The following is a 23246-nucleotide window of genomic DNA, read 5'->3' on the forward strand; positions in this document are numbered from 1 at the left end:
GCGAATGGCCTCTGCTGTTTAAATCTAGAGAAGAGTCTGTAAAAATGTCTCCTGGGGTAGGAACAGGGGCAAGCTAAAATGCTGCAGATGTTGTTGCACCTGCATTTTCTATCCCCCATTAACTCTTCTGCCTCGTTTAAGTCATGCAGCGAAATCAGAATCCCCCACATAGAAATATCCATCTTCAACATTTTCTGGGTGCAATTTTTTATTTTTTATTTATTATTTTTTATAAATTTAGATTACCCAATTATTTTTTCCAATTAAGGGGCAATTTAGCGTGGCCAATCCTGCTACTCTGCACATTTTTGGGTTGTGGGGGCGAAACCCACGCAGACACGGGGAGAATGTGCAAACTCCACACGGACAGTGACCCAGAGCCGGGATCGAACCTGGGACCTCAGCGCCGTGAGGCAGCTGTGCTAACCACTAGGCCACCGTGCTGCCCTTCTAGGTCCAATTTAACTAGCCGGGGCAACAAAGAAAATATTAAAAGGAAATAACTATCAATGAAAGTGAAAGGTATTTTTCAATTTAAGTGAACATTACCACTTGCCAGTGGTCTGCACTGTATCCAGTATTTTACGTATCTCAGTATGTACATTCCCAGTCCTCCTCCCATGCTGATTCCTACAGCAGGGAATTCTGGCCAATGAGTGGAAACTCAAGAATGACATATTGGTCCTGGACAGGATACAATGTAAATTCATCAGAATGAAGACTTGGGCGGGAATTCTCCAGCCGTTGGGATTCTCTTTTCCATCCGGCAGCGCACTCCCTCCTGCGGGTTTCACGCCGGTGTACGGAGGCTTCAATGGGAATCCCATTGACAAGCGATGGCTTCTCTAATCCCGTCGCCAGCGAACGGCACAAGGCCGAGAAACACGTGGCTAGGGGAAATGGAGCATCCTGTCCTTGATGTAAACTTGGTTTGTATTCCCTCGAACCATAAACTAATGAAATCAAAGTATTTAAAATTCTTAAGGGATTTGATCAAATAGCTACAGAGAAACTCTTTCCACTGGCAGGAGACTCAAGAACCAAGTTGTAAGACGTTTGTTCGGTAAATGGATTTAGGATTTTTTTTAAATGGGCAAATGAAATTGAGGTGCATATAACTCATCATCTAATTGAATCAGCTCTGGTCCTTTTTCGACGATTTTTGTTTCCAGCATATTGGTTACCCAGGGGATTCCAGCATTGACTGAGGAGACTGGAAATGCTAAAATCTGCATAGGTGTTTGTTACCTCCACACCTCCACCGCCATCTTGACAAGCCTCCCATCTTTCACCCTCTCTGGACTTCAGGCCTACCCATCCCGCCTTTTCAGGGCCTCCACCCTTCAACCCCCCAACATCTATGAAGCCTCTTCATACCCGCCTTCACCCGACAACCCTTTATAGCCCCCTCATTTACTGCCAGTTTTCTAAATCGCTAAAAATCTATTTCACCCATCAACCCTCACTGACCTTCTTTGTCTCCTGGTCCACCGACGCTTAGAATTTAGATTTCACATCCTCATGTTCCAATGGATTCATGGGGTGTCATTTTGGGTGCATTGGTGGGGTATTTCCTGCCGGTTTTGTGATTGATATCCACATTGATATTCACCCATACTTAGTCATTTTTATGGGTCTTGGGGAGCTTCTCCCCAGTCTAGCCCAAACATAGAAAGCTTTTCAGCAATGGGGAGCTGAACTCGCCGGTGAGACCGGCTCCTCAGAGATTGGGACGATATTTTAAAATAGTATCCCGATCTCTAAGTGTGCTTGAGGGCCCCCCACACACCCACCCATTGGCAGTGCCATCCCATGTTGACATGGGCATTACCCACCCCCACCCTCCAAGTGAGGACACCCCACTATGGAGTCGCTGAGGTCCCCTCTCTTTTCAGGACTTCCCTCGCCTCCTTTCAGGACCCCCACACTCCAATGACCCAACCGTTATGATGTCCCTTCATACCCGTCTTCACTGTACCACTCCTCATCCCCCCTCAGACTCCAACCCTTGCCAGTTCCATCCTTGCCGTGCCACCCGAGCAGTGCCACTGTCAGCCTGGCAGTGCCGCCCGAGCATTCTGGCAGTGCCAGGGTGAGTACCAGGGTTCTACCCTACTCTATCCTCGACCATCAGGGTATCTCCAAAGGCCGGGAGACCCACCCCCACTCCGCCCCCAGGTGCTGATATGCCTTGTCTAAGTTTGCGTGACCAATACTTAACAGCACCCTGACAAGGTGTCCCAGGCCCAGACGTTAGGCCCTGAGGGCCTAGAGAATCCGGTGAATGCATATTTAAATGAGACTAATTGCTCAATTGCTGATCAATTCAGGTGCGATGAGGCGGCTAAATCACACCCTATGAATTCACTCCTGCTTATCTCTACAACCTCCTGTAGCCTTACAACCCTCTGAGAATGCTGTGATCCTCCAACATTGGCCTCTTATGTACCCCCAACATCTTCACCCCACCATTGCCACCAATTCCTTCAACCATCTCAGTCTTAAGTTCTAGAGTTCCGCCATAAAGCTCTCTGCCTCTCTGCCTCTCTTGTCTTTAAGGTGTACTTTGAAACTGTTCTCTTTGGACAAGGGGTTCAGTCAGCTGTCCCAATATCTCATTCTTTTGCTCAGTGTCAGATGTTTTCTGCAAACACTCCTGTGAAGCACCTTGGCACATTTCCCTATGTGAAGGGCACGACATTAACATTTTGTACAAATGCCAGACAATTAGTGAGAGTTCAGAACAAAGGGTTTCATTATATGGGAAACCAATTCTTTGAAGAAAATGCTTTGTTTTGTCAGCTTTCTCTGACTTTGACACTGATAAAGCCCTGAACTAAATAGCAGGTGCTCATAGCAACGAACGACAATTATCTGCAATTTCTGCCCTGGCAATTATACCACAGGCTATCTTTCAGTATTGTAATTTCGAAAACTGCCTAGGGGAATAAAGACAATTATATGCTTGTTCCAAGTCATTTGCTATCACAACATTTTAACAAAACAGAAATTGTAGGTGGAATTTTGTTTTCCCAATTGTGGAACTGGAAATGGGTGGAGCTTGTGCTCGGTGGCCGGCCAATAAAATATGCAGAGGCGCAGGGGCCTGGCCAATTATGCAGTGTGCGCTGCATAAGAACTCCAGCTTCATCACGTTGACCTCCACAATCAGATGGCAAATGTCTCATATTCTCCCCCAAGCTATTTGGGAATAGCTGGAGGCACTGTTCCCATTGACAGCATCAGGAAAACTTCCTGCCTGACCAAGGAAGCCTGAATGGAGGTTGCAGCTGAGGTTAGGAGCTGTGCAGTCCACAGGTGGGACTATTACAATGTAGGAAAAGGGTCAATGACCTACTCCGCACCACCAGGTGGCTCTCATGAGCGCAACAAGTAATGTCTTTCAGTGAGGGGAGGGACCAGGCAGCAGTAGAATGCATTATTATTCATTGCTAGAGTGGACAAGAATTTGCAAGCTCATATTTCCATCACACTGATAAACGAGTTAGATGTCCACTGAGAATAATTGGCAATTCAGAGTAAGAATAATGAACTGGAGTGAGCCGAAGTCAATGAGGCAAAAACAGAGCTGGGCCAGTTAGGCCAGAATGGAAAGTTTACGGGAAAACTGTACAAAGAAAATTATAGCACAGGAACAGGTCATTCGACCCTCCAAGCTTGCACCGACCATGCTGCCTGTCTGCACTAAAAATCTCTACCCTTCCGGGGCCATATCCCTCTATTCCCATCCTATTCATGTATTTGTCAAGGCGCCCCTTGAAAGTCACTATCATATCTGCTTCCACTACCTCCCCTGGCAGTGAGTTCCAGGCTCCCACCACACTCTGTGTAAAACACTTGCCTCGTACATCTCCTTTAAACCTTGCCCCTCGCACCTTAAACCTATGCCCCTTAGTAATTGACTCTTCCACCCTGGGAAAAAACCTCTGACTATCTACTCTGCCCATGTCCCTCATAATCTTGTAGATTTCTATCAGGTCGCCCCTCAACCTCCGTTGTTCCAGTGAGAACAAACCAAGTTTCTCCAACCTCTCCTCATAGTTAATGCCCTCCATACCAGGCAACATCCTGGTAAACCTTTTCTGTACCCTTTCCCAAGCCGCCACACCCTTCTGGTTGTGTGGCAAACAGGTTTGAACACTATATTCCAAGTGCGGCCTAACTAAGGTTCTATAAAGCTGCTTCATGACTTACTAATTTATAAACTGAATGCTCCGGCCGATGAAGGCAAGCATGCCATATACCTTCTCAACTACCTTCTACACCTGCATTGCCACTTTCAGTGACCTGTGTACTTGTACACCCAAATCCCTCTGCCTATCAATACTCTTAAGGGTTCTGCCATTTACTGTATATTTCCCACCGCTATTTGACCTTACAAAATGCATTACCCCACATTTGTCGGGATTAAACTCCATCTGCCATCACTCCACCCAAGTTTCCAACCGATCGACATCCTACTGTATCCTCTGACAGTCCTCATCTCTATCCGCAATTCAACCAACCTTTATATCGTCCGCAAACTTACTAATAAAACCAGTTTCCTCCAAATCATTTATATATATTATATCCAAAACATTTTCCTCCAAATCATTTATATATATTACGAACAGCAAAGGTCCCAGCACTGATTCCTGAGGAACCCGCCACTAGTCACAGCCCTCCATTCAGAAACGCACCCTTCCACTGCTACCCTCTGTCTTCTATAACTGAGCCAGTTCTGTATCCATCTTGCCAGCTCACCTCTGATGCCGTGCGACTTCACCTTCTGTACCAGCCTGCATGAGGGACCTTGTCAAAGGCCTTACTGAAATCCATATGTCCACTTATTTCCAAGTGGGAGTAAATCATATGTCAAAGAATCCTCTCCAATAATTTCCCTACCGCGTAAGGCTCATTGGCCTGTAATTACCTGGATTATTCTTGCTACTCTTCTTAAACAAATGAACAACACTGGCCAGTCTCCAATCCTCTGGGATCTCCCCTGTGGCCAGTGAGGATACAAAGATTTCTTTCAAGGCCCCAGAAATTTCCTCCCTTGCCTCCCTCAGTATTCTGGGGTATACCTCATCAGGTCCTGGGGACTTGATTACCTTAATGGTTTTCAAGACCCCAAATAGCTCCTCCTTTTTGATCTCAACATGACCCAAACTATTGACACACTCTTCCCCAGGTTCATTATCCACCAAGTCCTCTTTGGTAAATACTGACGCAAAGTACCCATTTAATACCTCACCCATTTCCTCGGGCTCCACGCATAGATTCCCTCCCCTGTCCTTGAGTGGGCCAACCCTCTCCCTGGCTACCCTCTTGCTCTTTTATATATGTATAAAAAGCCTTGGGATTTTCCTTAATCCTGCTGGCCAATGACTTTTCGTGACACTTTTCAGCCAGTAGCTGAACAATGAGCTACTTTCAAAACAGAAATGGTCCGGAAACAGTCAAGGTATATTCCCTTAAAAGCAAAAGATAGGGGCAGCACGGTGGCCTAGTGGTTAGCACAACCGCCTCACGGCGCTGAGGTCCCAGGTTTGATCCCGGCTCTGGGTCACTGTCTGTGTGGAGTTTGCACATTCTCCCCGTGTCTGCGTGGGCTGCGCCCCCACAACCCAAAAAATGTGCAGAGTAGGTGGATTGGCCACGCTAAATTGCCCCTTAATTGGAAAAAATAATTGGCTAATCCAAATTTATTTAAAAAAAGTAAAAGGTAGGGCAAACAAATCGTAGCTCCCTCAATGGAAATAGAGATGAAAATTAAGATAAGGAAGAAAAAGTATGCTCATGACACATGCCAGTTAGAAAATACAGATGAAAACCTGGAAGAACAGAGAAGGTTAAGAGGGGAGGTGCAAAAGCATATTAGAGAAGCGAAGAGGGATAATGAGAAAATACTTCCTAAAAGGGAATTCCAAAGTCTTCTATTGGCATATAAATAGCAAAAGGGTGGTAAAAGGAGTAGTTGGGCCGATTAGGGGCCTGAAAGGGAATTTATTCATGGAGGCTGGGGTCATGGTTGAGGTATTAAATTAATATTTTGCACATGTCTTTACCAAGGAGGTACCTTCTACATTGGACATAGTGACAGATGAGAAAACTCTGAAGCAGAAGGGTTCAAAATTGATAAGGAGGAAGTTTAGAATCGACTGTCGGTATCTAAAGCTGACAAGGCACTGGGACCGACTACTATGCATGCAAGATTATTGAAGGAAGTGAGAAAGGAAATTGCAGGGGCCCTGGCCATAATCCTCCAGTCTTCTCTAGACTCAGGAGAGGTTCCAGAGGACTGGAGAATTCCAGTCTTCGTTCAAAAAGGGTTGTAAGGATAAGCTCCAGCAATTCCAGGCCAATCAGTTTAACATCAATGGTGGACAAGCTTCGAGAAACAATTATGCGGGATAGAATTAGTAGTTACCTGGAACAATGTGGGTTGATTAAGAAGAGACAGCATGGATTTCCAAAGGGAAAATCATGTTTAACCAACTTGCTGAAGTTTGTTTGAAATAGTAGCAGAAAGAGTCAATGAGGGTAATGTTGTTGATGTGGTGCACATGGACTTTCAAAAGGCATTGCCACACAACAGACCTGTGAGAAAAGATATCGTTCATGGAATAAAAGGGACAGGAGCAATGTGGATACAAAATTGGCTGAAAAATAGGAAGCAAAGAGTAATGGTGAAAGGATATTTTTTGAGCTGTCGGAAGGTTTGTAGTGGTGTTCTCCAGGGGTCAGTATTAGGACCCTTGCTTTACCTGATATATATTAATGATCTAAATCTTGGTGTGCAGGGGACAATTTCAAAATTTGAGGTAGATACAAAACTTGGAAGTATTGTAAACTGTGAAGAAGTCAGTCTGGAACTTCAAAAGGACATAAACAAGTTGGTGGCAGATTAAGGGCGGAATTCTCCGCTCCCCACGTAGCGCGGGAGAATCGTGGGAGGGCCTCCTGACATTTTTTACGTCCCCCTGGCGCCCCCATTGATTCTCCCCTCCCCCCCCCCCCCCCCCCCCCCCCGGGCTCGGAAAAATCGCTGCTCGCCGTTGTTTACGGCGATTCTTCGAGCCCGATGGGCCGTGCCATCGGCCCTTCACACCCGTTTCTACATGGCAGCAACCACACCTGGTCGCTGCATTCGTGGAACGGGCGCCAGATGCCCACTTGGGGCATCTAGGGGCCCGATTGGGACAGGAGCACCACGAATGTGCTCGGGAGGGGACAGGCCCGCGATCGGTGCCCACCGATCGTCGGGCCAGCGTCCAAAATGGACGCACTCTTTCCCCTCCGCCGCCCGGCAAGATCAAGCTGCCACGTCTTGCCGGGAGGCTGAGGAGAAAGACGGCCATCGCGCATGCGCGGGTTCATGCCGTCTGCGCGATGAAGTCATCCGCGCATGCGCGGGTTGGAACTGGCATCCCGAGCATGCGCGGATGACTTCACATTCTCAGCGTGACGAGGTCGCTGCCGAGAAAGACGGTGGCCCGCTCCTAGCCCCCCCCGGGTGGGGGTGAATTAGGTGCAGGGAGTGGGCTCCGAGGCCGTCGTGAACTTCAGCCGAGTTCACGACGGCCTTCACGAATTCGGCCCCCTGCGGAGAATTCCGCCCTAAATTTGAGATGGAGAAGCGTTAGGTGATGTATTTTGGTAGGAGGAACATGGAGAGACAATATAAAATAAAGGGGCCAATTCTTAAAGGGGTGCAGAAGCAGACTGACCTGGGTGTAAACATGCAAAGCTCATTAAAGGTGGCAGGACAGGAAGAGAAAGCAGTTAATAAACATATAGGGTGGGTTTCTCCGTCCCGCCACACCAGATTTCAGTTGCGGCACTCCTTTGGGATTCTTCGTTTCGCCGGCTAGTGAATGGAGTTTCCCTTTGTGGGGTATGCCGCACGCCGTCGGGAAGCCACCGAGCTGCTGGAAAAACAGAGAATCCTAACAACGGAATATTCAGCCCATAGTATTTTGGGCTTTATTAACAGGGGCATAGAGTACAAGGGCAAGGAGATTATTTTGAGCTTATACAAGGCACTAGTTAGATCTCAGCTGAAATACTGTGCACAGTTCTGAGCATCATTCTATAGGAAGGATGATAAATTTCAATTATGATTGGAGAGGTTGGGACTGTTCTCCTTGGAGAGAAGAGGCTGAGAGGAGATTTGATGGAGATATTGAAAATTATGAGGGGGGCTCGACAGAGTAGGTAGGGAGAAACTATTCTTTCCTGTAACAGTATCAAGAATGAGAGAGCACAGATTTAAAGTATTTGCGAAAGAAGCAAATGTGATGCAACAAAACCTTTTTTCACACAACGAGTGGTTTGGGTCTGGAATGCAAGGCCTGGAAGTGTGGTAAGGGTAGGTTCAATCAAGGAATTCAAGAGGGATTAGATGATTTCTTGAATGGAAACAATGTACAGAGATACGGGGAGCAGGAAGGGCAGTAGGTCAGAATGCTCATTTGATGAGCTGGTTCAGACGTGATGGGCCAATTGACCTTCTTCTGCACCATAGCATTTCATGCTCTTTTGCTCCCTGCAGAAGAAAATGGCACAATATTAACGTCAAAGAACAGACAACGGCAGGTTTAGGATGCTCACACCTCCAGCGGATGGGGCGGTTCAAATTGCTGGAGAGTACAGCAGGCAGGTAAACACAGATGTCGAAACAGGAATGCAGAGAGAAAAATGTGAGGAGGCCTCTACTTGAAAATTCATTCCATACGTTCATCATTTATTCCGCTAATAGTGCTAAATTTCCCTGTTAATAATTTGAACCGGTGTCATGTTGGTCTACTCGTGCAATTAATAGAAATTTTTCGAACATACCTCTTCCGTTACCATTTACTGTAATGTAAAGGATTAATGTTAAATATGTAAATAAACAGTGTACATTAGTAGCGATGTAAGATCACATGACAACAGGATATAGAACATAGAACTGTACAGCACAAAACTGCTAAGAGATAGTTCTACGTAGAGTCTAGTACAAATCCTTAAACTGTACATAGTTAGTAGAATGTTTAATAAAAGATAAAGTTTACTAACAGCCTTGCCTCCAGCAATATCCATAAATTCAGACCATAGGTATCCCCATCTAAAATTCACAAGTGTGATAACAGATGGTAACAGTGGAAAACATCACAGAAAAAGCTCCAAGTAAAGAGTCCATGGACTGGAAGCAGCAGCAAGAGAAATGGCTGCAGAACAAGGAAAGTGTGGGAAAATTGCCAACTTCACTCAAAGAAAGGCTAAAGTGAAGAAAAGCTATGCAGGAAATTCTACCTTTTCCAGAGTGCTTTGACCATGAGGAAGACCCGGATCAAGCCAAGAGTGGCAGAACTGGTGTTGTAGACTTACCAGGTATAGAGCAGCTTTGGGACTGGCAGAGAAAACTCACAAGGAACAGCTGGCTACCCTTCTCTACTCCATCGGCAGTAGCGCAGATGAAATAATGGTCTGACAGGACATAGCTGAGAGACAGCGTGAAGTTCAACAGACTTGCCCAAAATTGGGCGAAAGTTTTGATTACTTCATTAACAATCTCTATTGATTCACTGAGAATTGCGACCATGGAGCCCTGCACAATGAATTCATTCAGACTGACATTGTTGCAAGAGTCACAGATGAGTCTTTATCAGATTTTCTGCAGTCGAGAGGAGAGTTGATCCTATCAAAGGCTGTGCAGTTAGCAACGCAGGCAGAAGTGAGAAAACAAAATCAGATATTTATTCAAGGAAACAAAGAAATCTTGTGGAGATAAATGGTTGACTCAGTGCAGTTTATTGGGGACAGAATTGGCAGCACAGACACCTACTCCAAAACAAGGAAGACATGAAGGGGGCACGGTAGCCACCATTACTAAGTGATCGCACTATGGCAGGAAAAGGCTGCGTCAATGCAAAGAATGTCCAGCCAAAAATGTGGAGTGACAGCCCTGTAAGAGAAGAGAACATTTTTAATTGGTATGTCACCACAAAAAGCTCCGAACACAAGAGAAACAACTTAATTGTATAAAATTCAGTCAGTTAAGATGAAAAAGACAACAGAGTGCCACTAAGGAATCGAATGAGAACTGTTGGACTGCAGCTATTGTGATCAACAGACGTAAAACTAAACTTCAAATTAGACATTGGAGGAGGAATTTCAATTTTTTTCAGAACAGTGGCTAAAGCAAAATTTCTTCCAGCCATCGACTATACAACCCAATGGTCCAGGAGACAATTCAACTGAATGTCAAGGGACAGTTAACAGTTACACTTCAGTACAAAGGAAGAAAAATTACAGAAACTTTGGGAGGGGAGCTCTCTGGTCCAACAGTCATGGGTTCCTCAGTGCCATGCCATTCATTGGTGCCGAGATTCTTTGTTCCCGCCACTTGTCAATGGGATTTCCCATTGTAAACAGCCTATGCAATTGGCAAAATCCACTGGCAGGGGGGAAAAGTGAATTGCAACAACCGGAGAATTTTGGCCTTTGTCTGTGATCCAAAATCAAGAGTGTTCCCAGTTGAGTCAGAAATCTTGCACAGATCCACAACTCTTCAGTAAAGTAGATGAATTGGGAAAGTAAGACAAACTACAGAGTTCAGGAAAGAATTCCCAGCGTTCTTCAGAGATTTGAAGAAGACTGAAACAGGTGCTATGGAACGAGAGCACGAGAACTTAGTAAAACCATTAGGGAACCTTGAGAAATCCAGGCACACGGTTTCATATAAGCAGCAAGTAAAGGATCCATGAGTTCATCACTGGAAAGAACAGCTTGCATGAACCAATTGGCAAACATGTCCAAGGAAAACAACAAACAACAGCAAACATATTGTCATGCATTCCTGTTGAAAAGCCTGAACAAGTGGACAGAAATTTTTTTGAAGATGTAGCCATATACCTCATTGACCACAAAATTTCTACCAGCAATAACACAGAGGTTAAATGGAAGGCACAAAGCGCAGAGGCAGAATGTGCTAAAATTGAAGAATGCTGCATCAATGGGTGGCCAGGAAGTGTTCCAAATAATCTCAACCTGAAACAACACCTAGCAGGCTCGAGTCCTACACATATCTTCCAGCAGCAGGGACAGCCAAAACTGCGAGGGACATCTTGTACTGGAAAGAGGATAAATAGAGAGCGAGGCTCGGGGCCTGCACTTCCTTCCGGGTGCAGATACAGCCAGAGCTGCGAGGGATACCTTGTACTGGGAAGAGACAACGTGCTGGGTTTGAAAAAAAGGTGCAAGAGTGTCGTCACAGCAAAGTGGTAAGCTGATTGGTTGGTGAGTAGCTGTCATTAGGGACTGTGATAGAGGGGGATGCAAAAGAGGAGGAGAAATTGCATTATTATTTGGGGAGATCATCGCGGCAATACTCAGGGATGATATCTTAGTAGGTTCTGCAAATGAAGCCACATGGGTAGAACTCAGAAACAAAAAGTTCACATTGCTGGGAGTGTACTATAGGCCCCAAACAATCACTGAGAGATAGGACAGACATGTAGGTAAATCTCGAAGAATTGAAAAAAAATTGGGTAATAATAGTAGGGGATTTCAATTTCCCCAATATTAACTGGAATTGTCAATGTGCGAAAAGCTTAGAGGGGACGGAATTCTTCAAATGCATCTAGGAGAGCTTTTTATGGCAATATGTGGAAGGTCGTGAAGGGGAAGGTGAGGTGCTGGATCGGGTTTTAGAGAATAAAGTTGGACAAGTGGATGGTGTTTCAGTGGGAGAGCATTTTGGAAACAGTGGCCAAAACTCAATAGAATTTAGGGTAGTTATGGAAAGGGACAAAGATAGACTGGAAATTAAGGTTCTTAACTGGGGGAGGGCCAATTTTAATAAAATAAGACAGGATCAGTCAAAAGTTAGCTGGAAGCAGCTACTTATAGGAAAATTTACATCAGTGCACTGGGATGCATTCACCAAGGAAGTAGAGAGAGTACAGGGCCAACATGTTCCCATCATAGTGAAGGGTAGGGGTGGTAAGTCCAGAGAATCTGGATATCAAGGGAGATCCAAGATTTGATAAGGAAAGAAAGGGAGGCTTGTGGCAGATACCAAGGGCTCAAAAGACGTGAAGTCCTACCGGAATACAGAAAGTGCAGGGGGGTTACTTAAGGAAAAAATTAGGAGAGCAAAGAGTGGCATGAAAAAGCACTGGTGGGTAAAATAATAGAATATCCAATGGTGTTTTATCAGTATATTAAGGGCATGATATTGACTAGGGTAAGCGAATGGGCCGTTAGGGACCAATGTGGCAATTTGTGTGTGGAATCGTAAGATATTGGTGTGGTTTTAAATTAGTACGTTGCATCTATGTTCGCTATGGAGGGGGCTGATGTAGGTATAGAAATCAGGGAAGGGCATTGTGATTTACTTGAACTTAACATTGAGAGGGAGGAGGTATTAATACTTTTAATGGACCTAAAAGTGGATAAACCCCTCGGCTAGATAAGATGTATTCCAGGTTGCGGTGGGAGGCAAGGGAGGAGACTGCAGTGGCTTTGACATCAATGTTCAAATCTTGTTCTATGTTCTATGTTCTCTGGCCACAGGAGAGATGCCAGAGGACTGGAAGACAGCTAATGTGGTGCCATTATTCAAGAAGGCATGTAGGGACAGAAATTGCAGGTCAGTGTGTCTAACTTCAGTAGTAGGAAACTACAGGAAAAAATTCTGAGGGGCATAATTAATCTCCACTTGAAGAGGCAAGGATTAATAAAGGATAGTCAGCATGGTTTTGTGAAAGGAAGATCATATCTCACAAATTTGACTGAATTTTTTGTGGAGTTGACTAGGTATATAGAAAAGGGTAGTATGATTCACGTAGTCTACATGGACTTTAGTAAAGCTTTTGACAAGGTAACACTTGGGAGGCTGACGAAGAAGATAAGAACGCATGGGATCCAGGGCAATTTGGCACACTGGATGCATGGCTGGTTTAGTGGTAGGAGGCAGAGGGTGATGGTTGAAGGTTGTTTTGTGACTGGAAGCCTGTGTCCAGTGGTCTTCAGCAGGGATCAGTGCTGGGCCCCTTGATGTCTATAGTATACATTAAAGATCTGCATGTGAATGTAGGAGGTATGATAAGTAAGTTTGCAGAGGATACAAAAATTGGTGGTGTGGTAAACACGAAGAAGTAAGGCCTTAGATTACAGGACGATGTAGACGGGTTGGTTAAATGGACAGAAAAGTGGCAAAGGGAATTTAACCATGAAAAGTGTGAGGTAAGGCATTTTGAAAGGACTAACAAGGATGGGGAATATACAATGAATGATCAAAGGGACTTTGGTGTGCAGGTTCACAGATCTCTGCAGACGGCAGGATAGGTAGATAAGGTGGTTAAGAAGGCCTATGGGATCCTTGCCTTTATTAACCAAGGCATTGAATATAAGAGCAGGGATGTTATGCTAGAGCTGTATAAAATGCTGGTTAGGCCCCAGCTGAAGTACTGTGTATTGTTCTGGTCATCACACGATAGAAAGGAAGTGATTGCACTGGAAAGGGTACAGAAGAGATTCACTCGAATGTTGCCTGGGCTGGATCGTTTCAGCTACAAAGAGAGGCTGGATAGACTGGGGTTGTTTTCCCTGGAGCAGAGAAGGCTGACGGGTGACCTGATTGAATTGTATGAAATTATGATGGACATAGATAAGGGTGGATACGAATGTACTTTTCCACTTAGTGGAGGGGTCAATAACCAGGTGGCATCGATTTAAGGTAATGAGCAGGAGGTTTAGAGGAGATGTGAGGAAAAAAACATTTTCATCCAGAGTGTGGTTGGAATCTGGAATTCACTGCCTGAAAGTGTGGGAGAGACGGCAACCCTATCATCTTTTAAGAAGTATTTAGATAAGTAATTGAAATGCCATTGCACATAAGACTACAAACCAAGTGCTGGAAAATGGGATTAGAATATATAGGTGCTGGATGGTCAGTGAAAATGTGATGGGCCAAAGGGCCTCTTTTCATGCTATAAAAATCTATGACTATGATTTCGAGCAACAAAGTCAACCTATTCATTTATGAGAGATCGGCCAGACCCAAATTCTAAATCCTTCAGACACCCAAGCATTATGAAATGTTCTGCCAGAATACAAAATCCTGTTTGGTGTCCAAGGGTCTCAAAGTAATTACAGGAAATTATTTCAAGCTGCATCACCTGTGGAATCCATCGGCAGGGCCAAAAGAAAACAGTGATGGCATCCTCATTTCCACCCAGACTGTGGGAACATCTCAGAATGGATCTTTTCAAGCTCAAAGGGAAAACATTCCTCAAAGTCATTGATTATTACTGCAGCTGGATTGTGGTGAAATGTCTTCATGGTCTAACTAAATTGCTAAAAGATACTTGGCATTCCAGAACAACTTATTTCAGACAATGGCCCACAGTTACAAACAAATGTTTGAAGACAATCACAGAACATGATGGATTTGTCCATGCAACCAGCACACCTGGATACCCACAAGCTAATGGAGAGACTGAAAGAGCAGGAGGGGTGGTTAAAGCTTTGTTGAAGAAAATTTATGATAGCTACCATTCTACAGCACTTCAGAATGGTTTGACTATATCAGAACTTCTGTTGGGAATACAATTATGGACTCAACATCCTGCTCTTCCACATGTGTTTTTGCCATGTCTCAAAGCAGCAGGTTCAGATCGAGTAAGGAGGAGGATGAGTATTATGCAAGTCAAGACAGAAACTATAATCTATGCCACGGAGTGCGTGATTTACCAAAACTCTAACCAGGTGAATCAATCTGAATTTGTGACGAGAATCAAAAAACTAATTTAGGAAAAAACACAATCTTAATTTGCAACATCTAAAAATTGAATAGTGAGCAGAATATCTGCATGAAGAAGAACATCAATGGAATGGACTAACAACCCACCTGATCAGGAAGACAACCTGAAATGTGAATCAATAGTCTCTGATGATTCATGTATTACTTCACTGATTTTATGAGAGAATATGGAGAACTTGAATTTATACAACCTCTGAGAGAGCTGAGACCAAAGTTAGATAGATTGGTGAAACCATCACAAGGCTTATCTCTGTGAATCAGGGGTGAAGGCAGACACTTCAAGGGAGATGGTGGATAAAGTGAAAAATGTACCTAATAGAGTCAGAGGCTTGGGGGAGGAGGAGATGTACTATAAAGGGTTAATATTAAATATGCAAATGGTCTACATCATCTGTGATGCAAGATAAAATGGTAACAGAGTATTGTCATGTGAGAGTACCTTTAAGAAATGGGGGTTTATAAAATAGCTGTAGTGGATGTACCTTTAAACCACGGCTGTGCCGGCGGGATTGGTGGCGCGAGCGGGCCCCCGGAGTCCTGGGGGCGCGGGGTGATTGGACCCCAGTGGTGCCCCCACGGTGGACTGGCCCGCAATCAGGGCCCACCGATCGGCGGGTGGACCAGTGCCGTGGGGGGCACTCTTTTTCTTCCACCGCCGCCACGGCCTCCACCATGGCGGAGGCGGAAGAGACCCCCTCCACCACGCATGCGCCGGTGGTGACGTCAGCAGCCGCTGACGCTTTGGCGCATGCACGAACCGGCGAAGGCCTTTCGGCCAGCCCCGACGCAGGGCCGCGTAGCGCCAAAGGCCATTGGCGCCTTTTTGGCGCCATCAGCGGAACGGGTGCCACTCCGCCACGGGCCTAGCTGAAGTGGTTGGCGCCACTCCGCTACGCCGGGACCCCCCGCTCTGCCGGGTAGGGGAGAGTTTCACCCCTGATTCTCCACCTGATCGCGATTCGCATTTCTGGCATTGCGAAGCGGAGAATGCAGCCCAATATATATTAATTACTTAAATGTAGGGATAGGAGGTACTGTAGCCAAATTTGCAGAATACATTAAAATAGGTGGGATAGTAAGTTGCAATAAGGAAATATGAAATTTACAAATAGAACATAGAACATAGAACAGTACAGCACAGAACAGGCCCTTCGGCCCTCGATGTTGTGCCGAGCAATGATCACCCTACTTAAACCCACGTAACCCGTATACCCGTAACCCAACAATCCCCCCATTAACCTTACATTACGGGCAATTTAGCATGGCCAATCCACCTAACCCGCACATCTTTGGACTGTGGGAGGAAACCGGAGCACCCGGAGGAAACCCACGCACACATGGGGAGGACGTGCAGACTCCACACAGACAGTGACCCAGCCGGGAATCGAACCTGGGACCCTGGAGCTGTGAAGCATTGATGCTAACCACCATGCTACCGTGAGGCCCCTAATGGATATAGATAGTTAGGTGAGTGGGCCAAAATTTAACAGATGGAGTTTAACATGGATATGTGTGAGGTTATCCATTTTGTTCAGAAGAATGGAAAGGCAACTTCTTATCTAAGTCGAGAGAAAATTTGGACTGCTTCAGGGCAGAGGAATCTGGGTGTCCTCATGCATGAATCTCTGAAAGCTAGTATGCAGGTGTAGCAGGTAATAAGGAATGCAAATGAAATTTTGGTCCTTTATAGGTAGAGGAACAGAGTATAAAAGCAGTGAAGTGTTGCTGCAACTGTACAAAACGTTGGTGAGACTGCACCTGAAGTACTGTGTACAGTTTTGACCCCCTTACTTGAGGAGAGGTGTAGTTGAATTAGAGGCATTTCAAGGTAGGTTTACCAGATTGAGTCCAGAGATGAGGGGTTGTCTTATGAAGAGAGATTGAGCAGTTTAGACCTATACTCTCTCGGGTTTAGAAGAATGAGAGGAGATCAAATTGAGATACACACAATGATAAAAGGTATTGACAAAGTAAACACAGAGAGGATACTTCCTCTTGTGCTGCAATCTAAAATAAGAGGTCATGGTTTTAGGGTATGGAGTAGCAGATTTAAAAGTGAGACGAGGAGAAATTTCTTCTCCCAGAATTCACTATCCCAGATTGTGGTGGATGCCAGGGCATTGAGTAAATTCAAGGAAGAGATAGACAGATATTAAACTAGTAATGGGTTGAAGGGTTATGGAGAATAGGCAGGAAAGTAGAGTTGAGGCCTAGAGGAGATAAGGGGCTGAATTGCCATCTCCTGCTCCAAATCCTTAAGTTCTTAGTTCCATCTGGAGCCTGGTGCTAAGCCTTGCACTGGACATAATGTTACAGACACCTGGTCAGCTCTCAGCAGTGGCTAGGAGACTAGGTCAGACCTTAGGGGCAGCACGGTAGCATTGTGGATAGCACAATTGCTTCACAGCTCCATGGTCCCAGGTTCAATTCCGGCTTGGGTCACTGTCTGTGCGGAGTCTGCACATCCTCCCCGTGTATGCGTGGGTTTCCTACGGGTGCTCCGGTTTCCTCCCACAGTCCAAAGATGTGCAGGTTAGGTGGATTGGCCATAATAAATTGCTCTTAGTGTCCAAAATTGCCCTTAGTGTTGGGTGGGGTTACTGGGTTATGGGGATAGGGTGGAGGTGTTGACCTTGGGTAGGGTGCTCTTTCCAAGAGCCGGTGCAGACTCGATGGGCCGAATGGCCTCCTTCTGCACTATAAATTCTACGGTAATCTATGATACGTTTTTAAGGGGGTGCGGAAAGATTGATTCATTACAGGAGTTATAATATAAGAAATAGGGCTTGTTTATTTTATAATCAAACTTTACTGAACAAAAGAAAAGCAATATTTAAACTTTTAAACTTTAGCCCCAACAATAACAAATGACATGTTGTTTCTTAACATTAACACAGAAGTTCCCATTAAACAGCACTCCAAATGAACAAACAGCTCTCATTCCACTTACACAGGTAGGCAAACTTGATGCTTGTTTTTACGAAGCAATTTTCTGCTGTTAGCCAAGTTCCTTTAGAACCCTTTTCGAAAGCCTGTCTCCTGAACAGTTTTTTCATGACCTCACTCGATGGCTTTTCAAATCCTTCTGCTCCCCTTTTCAAAAACAGGATTTGTTCACTCTCTCTCTCTGAGCCCCACACAGCCCCTCAAACAAAGGTTCCCCCCTGGGGTTCCCAGACTTGAATCCATTAGCGTTAGCTAGGCTGTTTGATTTGGGACAGGAATGTCCCAAAGGACAATGGATCTCGAGTGACTCACCCTTACTGAACAGGGGCATCCTGTGTATCCCCATTAATGAGTTTAAGCCTGACTGAGACATTGTAACTCAGGTCAGGTGTGGGCGTGTCCGTCGGATTCCGTGCTAACAGTTTTTCCCTCAGTTTGTTTAACCCCTAAATTGCCTGCTACACCTTCGATCCTATTTCTGGGCCCAACTTTCTCATATCTCTCTCTCATCACAATAATTAGTAGCATGTTCAATAAAGGATGAAGTTTACCAGCATCCTTGCCCCTAGCAGTATCTGCAAATCCAGACCATTGACACCCTCAACTAAGACCCACAATGACGATAACAGATTTACCGATTTATAAACTGTACCTTTATAAGATCATCCCTTAGACACTTCCATCAAAGGCTGAAAAGTCCAAGTGTAACCAAAATTTCTCACGGCTTGCACCTCTGAAAATAGCGATCAGACTTTTGGCTCATCTCTCAACTGTCTCTAGTGCTGAAGTATTCTCTGCAGCTCAGTGACCAGAACAGGACTCAATACTCGAGACATGGACCAACCTGAACACTATACAGTTTAATTCTGACTTTAGACCAGCGTCCTACTGTTCTCAGTACGTATTTGTTATTCTGTATTGTGCGGAATCTACTAAGACTTCCAGGTCCCTTTCAATTTAGTAATGAATACCCGACCATAGTGACTACGGTTATGGACTATCAAACTAGAAAAGGTGTGTTCAAATCTGGCAATCATTTGGGCTAACGTCCATATTGGCATAAAAATTCAATTCATTCATTAATGCCCTTTAGATGAGAAAATACGCCACTCTTTCCTAGTCAAGTTCTTAAATGTCTCTCGTCTTTGGATATGAAGCAGATTCTTAATGCCCTCATTATTCTCAATGAGGTTTCAGTAACGCCCCCTGGATCCTGGGTGAACACAGGATAACTTAGACATTTCAAAACTGGGCAATCAGATTTCTTGACAGTTTTAAAAGGTGTGTTTTCATGGAACATATTTCAGAGAAAGATGTTCCCTTTGGATCGTTTTTACAATTGACCTCGAAAAAGTAATGACAGATTTCAATGTCTGTCATTTTGATTCAGGCACATAAATAGCCCACTGGCTACAATTTAAAAATGCTCACAAGGCATCTGGGAGAGGATTCTGCCTTTCAGCAGAGATTCCATGATGAGAGAGTGGATTAGAGAATATTTATCCTATATGGAACATGGAATTACCTTTATGCTGCTGGCAACACCCCTCAAACAACACAGTACAAACAGTAATAGATAATGAGTGAAAAAAGTTGAGAATGCAGATTGTAAGTAACATGTTTTCAACAGTATATGCCTGTAATAATAAATGTTGCAGCATCAGAGGAAATCATTGTGAACACTGTTGTAATGATTGATTTTATTGATTGGTTTGATTGTCGCACATCAATTGAGACAACATTTTTCCTTTTCCCTCCAGGGAAAAACTATTCTAAATCTCAAGAGAATAGGAATTTTACTCTTCAGTTCACAATTAAACATACATTAATCTTACCCACAGAGTCAGTAGTTCTAAAGTGACTGAAAACGAGAGGATTTGATTCATTACATCTGTACACTATCAGTTGAATGCGTTGCCCATCTTCTTTTAGAAGTTCCTGTGAGTTCTCTTTACTGTGAAACTGTAATGATAATTGTATTGTAATGTTACTTGGTTAGTATAAAGGAAATTGAATGTACCCCTTCCGTCACCCACAAACACGAAGCACAGAGACAGAAAATGGAGCATTTGTGAGCTATATTTATAAAAAGAGCTTGCATTCAAGTGGAATTGCATAATTGCTCTCAAAAATAGTTTCAAAGCCCTTCACATAAATAAGGAACTTGCATTTATATGGGACCTTTCATGCCTTCAAGATGCCTCTGAATGCTATCCAGCTAACTCATTACTTCTGTTATATATAATAAACTTGGAAACCAATTTGCACAAAAGAAGATGCACATAGGAGTAAGAAAAGTGAACACTTATTCTGTTTGATGGCGCTAGTTGAGAGCACCATAACATACTCTTCTTTGAATAGTGTCATGAATCTTTCAAATCCACCTAAGCAAGAGTGACCTCAGTTGGCCATCTCAATGTGACACCTCGAGCAATACAGCCTTTTCCTCATTGCAATTTTGGATTATATACTCAAGAAATTAGAGCTATTTTCCTTTCAACCGTTTCTGGAGTTTTCTGGAGTTGTTTAAAATTATGAACAGTTTTGATAGGGTACCTAAGAAACTGTTGGCAATGGTAGAAAGGTCAGTACCCAGTGGACACAAATTTATGGTGATCGGAAAATGACCTGTGGATTTTATTGTGTGATTTGGCATGCACTATATAAGAGTGGCGGAAGCAGATTTAAGAGTCATTTTCAAAAGGGAATTAGATAAATACTTAAAGAGAAAAAGAAATACATGACCTTGGGAAAGACCATGAGAATAGGACTAATTGTACCGTTCTTTTAAAATACCAACATAGACACAATAAGCCCAATGGGTTCCTCCTGTGCTGTATCATTCAATGATTTTATACAAATGTTGTGGAAAAACAAAATTAAATCATATAAGCGGCTTTATTTCCTGTATCCATCACAAATCTGACTAATTTACTTAACAATTAATGTTTATTAATATACATAAGCAAGCCTTCCTTGTATGTTGCTGCGAATACCTGATTTCATACTTAATGGGCGGGATTCTCCAATAATGGGGCTATGTCCCCACGCCAACGTCAAAACACAGGCGTTTCACTCTGGTCTTTCCTTAAGAAAGTCCAGAGTGATTCTCCAATTTGCAGGAGCCTGGGAGGGCCTTGGAGTGCTTCTCGCAGCTCTGGCTGCGGATACGGGGCCCTGCACTTCCGGTTGGGAGTCTACGCATGCACACGGCGGCGGCCTTCGGCTTTGTGCTTTGGGCAGGGACAGGAGATCAACAGTTATTTCAATAAAGGGTTTAGATTATTCATGCAGTTCCCAGGTCAAAGAAGCTAAAAGCACCTCAGTAAACAAGGTGTAATTCTTGGTGAAACCAGCAAGTCTGGAAAAAGGGCAGTTAACCCAAATGGAGATATAAATAATTTATGTGGGTCACAGAATCAAAAGGTTGTTTTGAAGGTAAAACAGATTTGATTTACATTGTGTTTGGAACATTCCATATGGGGATAGGCTTTGTGGAAGTACAGTGGAAATACCCTTTTCTGCTTTTCCCCTGTATGTTTCACACAGAGAACAAACGGTCGGCAGTCGGCTTGAGTGAAATTTGGAGCACTGAGAAAGAAAAATCTGCCAGGATCTGTAAAACAGCTATGGAACGATGAGCTTTACAAATCCTGTGAAGGAGCATAGAGGCCTATAGGAAACAGGGTGTTCCTGATGTTTGAATCAATAAGGATGGATGCAATAAGCCCCAAGCTTGAGCTGGGAAGTCAAGAGTTGTGAGGTTTTGGAAGAAGAGTTAGAATGTCACTTCGTCAAAGGTTACATAGAAACATAGGAGTAGACCATTCGGCCCTTTGAGCCTGCTCCACCATTCATTATAAACTTGGCTGATGATCCAACTCAAAAACTTGTTCCTGTCTTCCTCCCATATCCTTTGATTCCTTTCACCCCACAGCTATAACTAACTCGTTCTTAAAAACATGCAATGTTTTGGCCTCAACAGCTTTTGGTGGTGGTAAATTCCACATGCTCACCACTCGCTGGGTAAAGACATTTCTCTTAATATCAGTCCGAAATGGTCTACCCAGTATCCTCAGACGGTGATCCCTGGTTACGCCCACCATCAGAAAAATCCTTCCTGCATCTACTTTGTCTAGTCCTGTTAGAATTGGCAGCACAATGGTTAGCACTGCTGCCTCACAGGAAAGGGACCTGGGTTCAATTCCAGCCGTGGGTGACTGTTGGTTTGGAATTTGCACATTCTCCCAGCGTCTACCTGGGTTTCCTCCGGGTTCTCCGCTTCCTCCCACTGTCCAAAGGTGTGCAGGTTAAGTGGTTTGCTATAATTGCCACTAAGTGTCTCGGGTATAGGAGAGTGGACCTAGGTAGGGCTCTCTTTCAGAGGGTCGGTGCAGACTTGATGGGCTGAATGACTTCCTTCCGCACTGTAAGAATTGTATGATTCTCTGAACTTTATGGGTTTCTATGAAATCCCCCTTCATTTCTCTGAACTCCAGCCAATATAATCCTAACTGACTCAATCTCGCCTTATGTGTCAGTCCGCCATCCCAGGAATGAGTCTGGTAAACCTTTGTTTTACTCCCTCTATAGCAAGAATATAATTTCTCAGAAAAGGAGACCAAAACTGAACACAATATTCCAGGTGTGGTCTCACCAAGATTCTATATAATTGCAGCAATATATCCCTTCTCCTGGACTCAAAACCTCTTCCTATAAAGGCCAGCATATCAGTGCCTTCTTTACCTTTTGCTGCACCTGCATGCTTACTTTCATCGGCTGGTGTACAAGGACATCGCTGCACATTCTCCTCCTTGCTACCAAAATGGATAAACTCACATTTATCCACATTATCCTGCATTGGCCATGCATTTGCCCACTCCCTAGACTTGTCCAAATAATACTGAAGCATCTCTGCATCCTCTTCATAGCTCACCCTCCCACCCAGCTTTGCATCATTTGCAAATTTAGAGGCAATACATTCAGTTCCCTCATCTAAATCATTAATATATATTGTGAAAGCTGGGGTCGCTGCTGTACCCCCACTAGTCACTGTCTGCCATTTAGAAAACAATCCGTTTTTTCCAACCCTTTGTTTTCTGCTGCCAGCCAGTTTTCTATCCATCTGACCAATTGGCATGCTGGCACAGTGGTTAACATTGCTGCCTCACAGCACCAGGGACCCAGATTCAATTCCAGCCTTGCGTGACTTTCTATGTGGAGTTTGCACTTTTTCCCCGTGTCATTGTTCGTTTCCTCCAGGGCTCCGGTTTCCTCCCCCAGTCCAAAGATATGCAGGTTAGGTAGATTGGCCATGTAAAATTTCCCCTCAATGTCCAAAGATGTGCAGATTAGGTAGAGTTATGGAGATAGGGCAAGGCAGTGGTCCTAGATAGGGTGTTCTTTAAGAGCATCGGTGTAGACTCATTGGGCTGAATGGTCTCCTTCTGCACTGTTGGAATTCTATGAATTAGAAGTCTATGAA

General features: G+C 44.3%; 1 protein-coding gene across 2 annotated transcripts in view; it reads right to left on the minus strand.

The window, feature by feature from the left end:
- Positions 1-23246, minus strand: part of LOC119978037 — a 68300-nt gene that overhangs the window by 13583 nt on the left and 31471 nt on the right. The window contains exons 4-5 of one of the 2 annotated variants that reach the window (XM_038819369.1): positions 19597-19723; positions 9778-9952 (exon numbers count right to left, since the gene is read on the minus strand). In XM_038819369.1, coding sequence (XP_038675297.1) covers positions 9798-9952; positions 19597-19723 — 282 coding nt within the window. In that variant the 3' untranslated portion in view covers positions 9778-9797. Of the gene's footprint in view, positions 1-9777; positions 9953-19596; positions 19724-23246 lie in introns of those variants that run through there. The other variant, XM_038819368.1, reaches the window with a different exon arrangement.

This window comes from Scyliorhinus canicula, chromosome 15 (assembly GCF_902713615.1).
Source record: "Scyliorhinus canicula chromosome 15, sScyCan1.1, whole genome shotgun sequence".
In the NCBI taxonomy this organism is placed as follows: domain Eukaryota; kingdom Metazoa; phylum Chordata; class Chondrichthyes; order Carcharhiniformes; family Scyliorhinidae; genus Scyliorhinus; species Scyliorhinus canicula.